Consider the following 10,686-nt stretch of genomic DNA (forward strand, 5'->3'; position numbering starts at 1 on the left):
AAAGCTTCATGTGTTAGCTGTCACTAATTTAATTCCCGTTTATGTTTCTATGCCCTCAAGCAAGCAGATGAGAAGGTTCTGGGGTAAAAAGAATTGGGTAATACTTCACATTGCAGCTCAGTAATAGGCTCATTAAATATCAAATCAATTTGCTAATTAATTAACCCTCTCAATATCTTTGTAAGGTACTGTTAGTTTTCTGGGGGGGTTGTTGTTCTTTTTTCCTCAGATGAGGGAAATGAGAACTAAGGAGTATGCTTCCAGGCACGCTCTCCAACAAGATTCCTGTGTGTTACCAGGGTGTCCGAGGTAGAATCCAACTGATTCAAAAATTCATTTGCTTGGAAACCTTAACTCTGGAAATAATTTTCTCACTTAGCCTCGAACTGCTTCAATCTACTGGTCTGACTGGCCTGTGCCAAGCCTAGCTGTCTCAGTGGGGCTTCAGAGAAGTGCTGGGGAAGGGTACAAGCAACTCTTCTTCCTGGGATTTAGAAGGTATCAGCTTCCCAGTTCCTATTTGCATTTTAATTAGTCATAGTGTGGATACATGCAGGGAGCATGGCTGGAGAAAAATACTATTGTTTTCGATTCATTATTACTTTTGATTTTGTTTTAATTAATGTAAGGGGCACTTAGAATTTTAAGTAGGCATTCTTTCAAGATGCATTCAAAGCAAAAGAAATAAACTAAAATTATTTCAATGGAACTCTAATGTGAAAAAAATCCAAACATTTACTGACAACAACCTCTGCCTCAAGGAGCTCACATCTAAAGAGGTAAGAGGCAGGAGGACAACATGGCTACATGTAATTTTTACATGTTTCACTGCTGGCACAGATGCAAGGCTGAGTCCTAAAGAGAGGGTCTTTTAAGTCGTTCCAGCATGGTTGTAGCAGAGACGAAAAGGCACCAAGGCAGGTGTGGGGAAAATAAGTCTCCACTAAAAAAAAAAAAAAGAAATAGTCTGTAATTCCAGTTTAAACAATAGAGCTGGGAGTCATCTCGCCCATGTTAAGGGTGACTGGTAAGTCAAAGGCGACGAGGACAGGGTTACTCAGTTCACTGTGATTTGTCTAGGACTACACAACGTCATTAGCTATTTTGACAAATGAGGGAGAACTGTATTATCACATGGTCAAGGGTGAAACCGAATGGCTACAACCATAAACAGGATAACCATTTACCTTAACGACAGGAGAAGGGAGCTGTGGTAATTGCCAGAGAACAAATGGGGCCAGCACCGTTTCTTTCACATGATGAACCGATGTGTGCGATGAGAAAGGCAAGAATCCTCTGAGAGTAAGTAGGTAAGAAAAATAAAGGGGGGCAAACAGCAGGTGATCAAGGAGATGGAGAAGTGTAGAAAATTCAGTGCCTGTGACACAGAAGGAGGGTGTAGAAGGAAAACTGGGGGTAGGCATGATAGTTGCATTACAAGTAATTTTTTTCTTGGAATAAAATGTTAAGAACATTGCAGAAAAAAAGGACTGGATTGAGAAGTGAAAAAATAGCTAGGATTATGGATACAACGTTCATTTACATTGCAGAATAAAGACGTTTACTTAGGAATAATGTATTCGTAATGGCACAGGTTGGGTGAAGATGGTCTTAGCTGCTCAGATGAACATTGTAATATGGAAAAAGTATCCAAAGAGCCAGGTAGAATTGCGTCAAGGAGAGAATCGATACCCAAACGAAGGAAAGAAAGGGCAAGGAGCAGCAAGCTGAAAGCTACAAGAGCAATAGCGGGCTGGAGGCCATAAAAAGGCTAAGTGGGAGAAGTCGTCAAAGTGCAGCTCCGTGACCCCCCTCTCCAGCTGGCCGTGGCTGGAGAGCGAGGACACAAGCACAGCCCAGGGACGGTGTTTGTGAAGATCAGTGGCAGGACAGTTTGGGTCCAGACAGCCATGACAGTGATGAAGGCAAAGCAAATACAATGTTCCTAAGGAAATGACCTTGGGCAATCAAAGAAAATAAATGTGTTCTACCAGCCTCTGGAGAGCAAAAAGACACAAGGAACCTAACTCAGGAAAACCAGAGCATTCCCTTAAAACTGCAAGGTTGCTGGTTGTTACAAAGTGTTGAAAATAAAAAGTGTGTCCTTTAAGTGAATTTAGCTGGTTGTAATGTGAAAATACCCCTACCCACCGAGCATGCATAGTTATTATGAGTGTATTATGCTTTTAATTCAAAGCAAGAATAAAAGTAGCCAATAGATGCTTATTGTGAAATTATGACCCGCTGATGGTAATTAGTCGATTTTTGTAAAATATAAAAGCTGACAACATGTAAGTCAAGGTGTGTCAGCTTTGCGCAGTTCCCACCAAGCACAGATCTCCGCGCAGACACGAAATAAACAAAACATCTCCTCGACTCTGTGTGTGGCTCGGCTCGTTGCACGCTGGGTGGAGAGCCCAGATTAGGGACAACAACGGGACCACAGCAAGCCAAGGGGGCCAAACGCGCTGAGGGGGCCAAACGGCACTGGTGGCCGTGACATGTCCGCAAGGGGGATCTTTGCACTTGGGAAGACGTGAGGGCTCCATGCTGGCGGTGCTGTCGTAACCCCAAGGCAAAGGCGCGGAGGCCGGCCCGCTGATCCCCGCCGCCATTAGGGGGAGCCCCGGGCCCTTCCCCTCAGCACTGCCGGGCACGTGACCCCAGGGCGGCCTGTGCGGACGCATGCGTGGTGCGCGCGGCCCGGCGGCGCCTGCGCGCTGGGGCGGGGCGGGCTGAGGTGGCGGCGGCCGCGGGCTCCGTCGGTCACCGGCGCCCTGCGGGCCAGCCCCGCCGTCGCTCCCTCCTCCTCCTCCGCCTCTTCCTCCTCCTCCTCCTCGCCGCCGCAGCTGGCGCTGCTCGTCATGCAGCCGTGCGGCGGCGAGGAGGCGGCGGCGGCGGCCGGGGCGGCGGGGGGGGTGCTGCCGTTGCCGGGAGCCGACCCGCCGCCCGGTAGCGGCGGCCTCATGTTATTCTACGAGCTGGGGGGGGCCGGCGACGGCGAGGCCGAGGCGGGGGAGGAGGCCGAGGCGGCGGGCGGGGAGAGCACGGCCAGCCCGGAGGAGGTGGAGGAGGAGGAGGTGGCGGCGTCGACGGCGGTGGCGGCGGCAGCGGCTTCGAGCGGCGAAGCGGCGGCGGCGGGCGGCGGCTGCAAGAGCTGCACCTACCAGGGCTGCAGCGAGACCACCACGCAAGTGGTGAAGCAGCGCAAGCCTTGGATGTGCAAGCGGCACCGCAACAAGATTTACAAGGACAAGTACAAGCGCAAGAAAAGCGACCAGGCCCTGGGGGGCGGCGGGGCGGCCGCCGCGGGGGGCGGCCCGCGGGCGGAGGTGAGGCACCCCGGGGCCGGGGGGGGTGGTGGGGTGGGCCTCAGCTGGGGCCTCGTCGGGTGCTGGAGTCGGTGGGCAGCCCGGCTGCCCTGTGGTCCCCTGGGAGTAGGGGCTTCCCGAGGAGAGTCGGTTTCTGTCAGAGGGAACGGGAGCGTTCCTCCCAGAGGGAAGGACGAAATCTTTGGTAGTTCTAGAGCTCGCTCTTCCTCTGGTGCCAGAACAGACCCCGTTTCTTTATTCTTCTGTGATACGAATTTTAGCAAATTACAACTGTGCCAAAAGATTCCAGGAGAAAAATTCTTGCTAAAAGAGAAGGCTCTGGGGAGACCTTATAGCAGCTTTCCAGTATCTGAAGGGGGCCTACAAGAAAGCTGGAGAGGAACTTTTTACAAGGGCATGTAGTGATAGGGCGAGGGGTAATGGCTTCAAACTGGAAGTGGGTAGGTCTAGATTAGATATTAGGAAGAAACTTTTCACTATGTGGGTCATGAGACACTGGAACAGGTTGCCCAGAGAAGTTGTGGATGCCCCATCCCTGGAAGTGTTCAAGGCCAGGCTGGATGGGGCTTTGAGCAGCCTGGTCTAGTGGGAGGTGTCCCTGCCCATGGCAGGGGGGTTGGGACTAGATGAACTTTAAGGTCCCTTACAATCTAAACCATTCTATGATTCTATAAAAGACATTTCGCTGTGCAGCCTGTGTTTATTACACAGGAGGAAAGATTAAACTATAGATCTGAGAGAGAAGTTGGTCATCTTGCCCAGCTGGTACTGAAATGTGGGGTTTTAAAGCCCCAAAGGCTGTTGGGTGTCAGATTTATATTGTATATAAAAATCAGTTGTGTGGGTTCTTCAAGATACTTGCTGATTTTTTTGTTTTAAATGGCAGTTAAATATCCAGACCACTAATAGTTTATACTTTCGTAAACTTATTTTTATTGTTTAAATGGGGAAATATTGTCAGTGATAGAACTGATGCTAACGTTTAACTTTTTCGATAACTTTTTTCCTACGGTTTGTGACTCAGCTAGGTTGACACAGTTTCTGATGGCTGCTTGTACGGAGTTAGCTTTTAAGATCTTGTATTTAGATGAGGAAGAAACAGAGAAACGGTTTTACTTTTGAAGGTGAGGACTAGGTTGTGCTTGAAGGGACAAATATAAAATAGCAGTTGCCAAAAGAAAAAAATCTTACCAGGCGTTCCTGCTAAAAGCAACCCTTTTTTTGTCAGCACAGCTGTCTCTGGAGTCGTGTGTCTGGGAACTGATCAAACTGCAAACTAACCATCAAAAAAGCTTCCTTTTTCTGCTTTTCTTCATATAAATATAATAGTAACTCTGCTGTGTCTCGCACCAAAGAATCTTCTTTTGTTTAGGTGAAAAAGTTGCCATGAAGCTGGTGTGTAAGAAAAAGGCAAGTGTACTTGATGCTGCTAGGGATAGGCTGGCCTCTAAGTTGTTTCCTTCCTGCATGAAAAGGTGTAGCATGCTTGTTTCCAAGTGAAAAGTTGTGTACTTTTATCATCCTTGTTGCCATTCTGTGAACCTTCTCTAGTTCCAGTAGCTTCTTCTCTTTTAGATGAGAGACAGAAACTGCACACAGTATTCAAGATGTGGGTGAATTCTAAACTTACATACCGGCATGATTTCCTCTCTTCTCTCTTCCTGTCCTAATAATTCATCATGCTCAGTTCATGATGCGTCTACCCAAATACTTGTGCTAGTTCAGAAGACGGGATGGTATGGGAGGAGGGTGAAATTGCTGCATTTCGTGTAGTGATGGGTTAAGACTTTCTGATCTATAAGATGAAGTAGTGATTATTGCATGTTGAAAGAGAGTGGGCTTTCTTTTCCCACTTTCTGCAAGTGCAGGTTGCTTTGAATGTTATGAAATTAAGGCCTGAACTTGCAGAAGAAAGCAGAATATTTAGTGTTAAACTTTGTGTGGTTTTTTGCAGTGGTGTCTATCAAGGCCCCACAAGATACTGTCATCTTGTGGGATCAGAGTTAGATTCCTAATAGAAGTTTCATTTTTCACTTCTGTGGACAGGATTGAAGTGAAAGATACTGGGATACTTTGTTGTTGCTTGAATTCTTTCAGGTAAATGTAAGTGTCGGAATGTCATTAACTATCCATAGTAACCTGGTTAGTTTTGCAGTTTAGAAGACTAACTCGGTTGCATTGCTTCACTGTGACTGATGAAATAGTGAAAATAATGTGGAAAGAAGAGGTCATTTCTAGAGTAGATAGGTTTCCATTCTTGTGCTGTTATTTTCCTTTGCAGATTAATGAGGCAAACATTCTTTACTCCTGGGACTTTCTGTTGTGAAAAGTAAATTATTATTGTATCAGGGTTTGTAGTCTCACTTCTCTATTATTTTTTTTTCTTTCATGTGCAGGATGGTGTTGAAGGTTCAGTTTCTGTTACAAAACAAAGAACAGGATCCATTGGGGATCGCCCAGCAAGACCTACTCTTTTGGAACAAGTGTTGAATAAGAAGAGGCTGGTAAGTTTTCTTTTCTTAGAGGTTTTGAACTCAAACAAAGGGAGTGTAACAATGTTGAACTGTCACCATTGTGACAGTTTAATGATTGTACACTACCTGTGCATATTCTCAAATTTGAAATACACTGCAGAGCAGATGTGTGTCTCAGCCTCAGCGTGAAGAATACTAAGATGACTAAATTTAATGATCACTGCTGTGTTAACTGAAATTAAGTATATAGACGTGGTTATTTCTTTAGGGTAAATAGTCCTTATAGTATAACTGAGATGTTTTTAACTTGTTAAACCAACTTTTCTGTAAACCTTCAGGTAGAACAATGCATGGACTTTAGGTCTGATGTAAGCTTTAGTAATTGTGGTGTGTTTTAAAAGTTGTGGACTTACCATATCACATTTAAAATTGCGTATATATGCGTTGATACAGCAAACTGTGTAAGCAAACAGTATGACTTGTAGTATTTGTAGACTGCATGAACAGCGTGTGTTGCAAGTTATGGAACACTTTTGTTGCTCCTTTAACTATATTTAAAGAATTAAGCCCAATGAAGGGAAATAATTCAGTACATACTGTTCCTTCGGCTTCTCCATTACAACTTTTTATGTTCTTGGTTGTTACAGTCTCCTTTCTCCAAAAGCTAACAGCACTGTTTGGCTGTTTTCTCTGTTAGCTATGCAAAGCAATTTAACAGTCCTCATTAAAGTGCCGCAGTCCTTGGTCAGAAATTTGAAAAGTCTTTAAAGAAACATCATATCAGTCTTAAGTATACAGTTACATAGATTTATTTTCTTGAATTCTTTCTCAATAATAGCACCTATTTAATGATTATTTCTAAAACTTGGAGGGGTATCTGTAGCTCTTCAGTTTTTACAAGAAAAAGGTAATGAACTCTGGAGTTTATTTTTTACGTTATCTGTTGTTCTTCATGCCCTGCTTTACTGAATTCTGGGCTGGTTTTGTTCATGTGGCTTTTAATTAAATTTGAAAGGTGTCTTATTAATGAAACATTTTTTCTAGAAATAAAGCAACCAGAAAGCTCCTAAAATAATAGATGTTGAGAGTTTTTGCACAGAGTTATGTCAAGGCTCTTCAAGAATTGAGGTTTCCTTGCAGTATTCTGGGGAAGTGAGATTCAGATTCTCCTTGATCTGGTTTTTGCTTCTGTCTATCTGCTCTGACTAAGTTTCTATCATTCAGCATTATTTCTTCTATAATTTCTTCTTTGTTTTATGCATATCTACACAACACAAGGTCTGAGGGATATGTGGTGACCCAGAAAGATTTCTCATGGCCTGTTGCATCCAGGGCTATTCCATATCTTATGTTCCTGCATGTGAAAGTTACTGCATGTCACTGGTAGCTGCCTGCAGGTTTATCATTTAGAAGTGCCAAGTCCTTTGTGCTTTCTCCTAAGTTTCTTGCATGTGGTTAATCTCTGTGAGAAGAGGCTTTTGTGGTGGCCCGTGTGTGCCTGGATGTGCAGCTTGCACTGGATAAAGGTACAGAAAGCTATAGCGAGGGACTGAGAAGCAGCAAGCTGTGGATGGAGAGCCTGAAGCACTTTAATGTCATAGAACAGCAGCAGATGAAGAACTAACTTAGTGCAGAACTACCCTGTGCAATGAAGTGACTTGATGAAGCTGATGTACAGTAAGGAAAAGGTGGCTGTGCATCTCTTCAGTGAGCTTGTTTGTTATTAGTAACTGCTTTCAGTGGCTGATTCACTTATCTTCTCTGTTCAGTGCTGGTGTAGGTGTGAGTTACATGCAGAATGCTTGTTTTCAATTATAATCTCTGCAGAATTGCCCCTAATAGCATAAAGTTCTAGACCCTGTCCTGGAAGTTGCTGGTCCTTTTGAATGTAAATCTGGATTAAAGAGTTGCAGTACCTCTTTGGTTGCATCAGTGAAGTGACCATGCATAATGAGCAAGGAGTCAGGGAATTGATTCAGCTGAAAAATAACCTTTTTCCTGTGTTAATTTTTGGAAGGATCCATTCACAACCTCACTTGCCATTTGACCTTCCAAACACTTGTGCTGCCACCGTGCAGGAATGAGGGCAAACAGCCAGAGTTGGATCACAGACTGCAACTGTTCAGGCCGGGAGCCAGATGCAAATAGTTTTAGATACTTCTGTCTTTTTGACTGAAGGCAGAGAATTTTTTAACTTACTTCTTGTGGCTGGACTGCTGTTTTGAAATGTTGGGAAATTATTGAACACTTGGTGAACATAGAATCATAAAGTATCTCAAGCTGGAAGGGACCCATAAGAGTCATTGAGTCCAACTCCCTGTTCCTCGCAGGACTGCCTAAAACTAAACCATAGTTTAGGATTTTTTAGGACTTTAGACTTTAGGACTAAGACTTTAGGACTAAGAGCATCGTCCAGGCGCTTGAACTCTGACAGGCACTTGAGCTTTGTTGTAGAATTATAGTACTTTATTTATTTATTGTAGTATTTTTGAGCTATTTGGAGTGGGAAATGCAGAAATTGGCTCAAAACTAAAGCACAATTGAAAAATGTTTTCAATATGTCAGTAGATTACTCCTATTTGCTATCTTTATCCTTTTTGCGATACCGTATATTCTTTACATTCTGAATCTGCTTTCAGGATGTGTATTAATGCTGCTTCTGGTTACCTGCTGATGTCCTGAAATAGCGTCTAGATGGTTTTTGTGAGCGTATTTGTAATTCTTCAGCATTTAATTCAGCTCTCATTTATATAGGTGTAACTGGTTTTATGGTTAATTTCTTCACAGTAGCTTGTATGGGGCTGTGTTCTGGGGTCGTGGTTAAAACAGTGTTGATAACACAGGGATGTTTTAGTTATTGCTGAACAGTGCTTCATCCTACTGGAGAGGGAATGAGCGAGAGGCTGTGTGATGCTTTGTTGCCTACCGGCGTTAAACCACAACAATGGGTAATGTGCAAGTTGATTTAACGGAAATACATAATATAAACATGATCACTATGGTAGCTATTTAATATATGTGAGTTCTTTAAAGTAAAGTTCACTTTCTCTTTCTTGCAGTCCCTACTCAGAAGTCCAGAAGTAGTGCAATTTCTACAGAAACAGCAGCAACTGTTAAGTCAGCAGGCTTTGGAACAGAGGCAGCAACAGTTTCAAGGAGCACCTGGGTAATCAGAACAGATCGATGACCCACAGATGAGTCTGGTGCTGAAGGAGGAATAGGATGTGTATTTTGTACAAATACAAAGAATGTCAATGTTTAAAGGAAAAGTAAAGTTGCTGCTGTTACGTATTTTACTTGTCTCTTGTTTGCACTTTTGAGGTGTTGAGCTGCTTGGGTGTGTGCAAACTTGTAAGCGAATCTGGAGGAGTCTATTTTTTGATTCTTTTTAAAACTTCATTTTATGTTTAATTTTTTAATAGAAATTTGTTTATATTAGTAATGTTTAGCTGTACACCCTTTTCCTACGAAAGTCTTCCACTGAATTAACATTTTTCTATATAAGGATTTACTGTTAAACAAGTCACTCTTTGATGACAATCATTGAAGGAAGTCAGTTACTTTCTATGGAAGTTGTGAAATAAAGTCCTGAATTTGAGCCAGTCCAGTGGCATGACCTAACAGCAATTGCTCAGGGATATGAGAAAATTATGTCCAGTAGAATCTTGCACTAAAGGCAAAGACAACGTGCCATCAAGAAGTCAATCCAGTGGCTCAGAAAAGTGCAAATCAGGTGATCCTCCTGATACATATTCGTTACCTGCAAGTTGAGTATGTTTGAAATGCTTCATTGTTTGTGCAAAGCATGTAAAAGAATTTGCGTTTAAAAGTTCCAAAAGAGATAAATGGTATAATGCTTTAGAGAAGAATTAGGTGGAACGTATGCAACTGAGAGTTGGTCCTTGTCCTATGGATTTATTTGTAAGGACCACCCTCTTATACACGAAATATAACTTAATTACAGATGAGAATATCACTCATTTTTAAGTGACTAGATTAAATTTTAAAGCTTTTAACTCATAATCACAAATGCATCCAAAAACTAAAATGTAATTGTGCATTTTTTTCCTTTATGTAGTCTTTTTCTTCTAAAAAAAAAAAAAATAGTCAAAATTCTTCTATTAAGGCAACTGATACCTAATCAGCTCTAGTGCTGGACTTCTCAGGTTTTCAGCCAATTCAGATGAAGTTGCAACTGATTGGGGTAAGAATCCAAGCACTGTATTATGTAAGTGTCGAATCCTGTGTTTTGTTTTTAAAACAAAGTTTTGTATTAAACCGCATTTCCAGACAGAGGTTATCTGAATGGTGTAGGTGCTTATTAAAGTACTACTTTGATACTGCAGCAGTTTGATTCACTGAATAATATCTTTTCAGGAGTATTTGTTAGTCCTATGAATTGTTATAAGCTGTGCTTTGTGTATGTATAGAACTTGTTGAGTAGGGATTTATTGTATAAGTTGTTCTTTACAAAAGGAATCAAAAAACTTTGTATCAACAGTTCTGGACCAATAAGTGTTTGAGTAAAATCTTTGTTTTTCTTTAAAAAACAAAGCCAAAGCCTGTTCTTTTTTGTTCTGTTTAATTTGTATGGTTTTTTTTCTTTACTAATATGGCTAGCTCTGACTCGGTGGCATTAAAACTTTTGTGTTACAAGGATCTTGTTATAGAAAGTTATTTTAGCCTTAAGCCTTTTCATTGTGTCAGAATATATGTGAAAATGTAACGGGCCAAAATTGTAGAATAAAATATTTGCTTTTGTTTTAAATGGTCAGCTTATGAAAGCATTTAGGTGAACAGATCTGATTAAAGTTTTTATAAAAAAACCAAACCGAACCCCCAGGGTAGAAAAGAGGCACAGGGAGTCTTTGTTAAGACAG

The 10,686-nt window shown here is 42.3% G+C and overlaps 1 protein-coding gene across 1 annotated transcript; it reads left to right on the plus strand.

Moving 5' to 3' along the window:
* Nucleotides 1-2,685: 2,685 nt before the first annotated feature.
* Nucleotides 2,686-10,360, plus strand: RFXAP (regulatory factor X associated protein). The gene is given in 4 exon segments (XM_054210910.1): nucleotides 2,686-2,724; nucleotides 2,727-3,332; nucleotides 5,729-5,836; nucleotides 8,866-10,360. Coding segments are annotated over 4 exon segments (864 nt in total). The 3' UTR covers nucleotides 8,977-10,360.
* Nucleotides 10,361-10,686: the final 326 nt, after the last annotated feature.

This window comes from Rissa tridactyla, chromosome 1 (genome assembly GCF_028500815.1).
Source record: "Rissa tridactyla isolate bRisTri1 chromosome 1, bRisTri1.patW.cur.20221130, whole genome shotgun sequence".
NCBI lineage: Eukaryota > Metazoa > Chordata > Aves > Charadriiformes > Laridae > Rissa > Rissa tridactyla.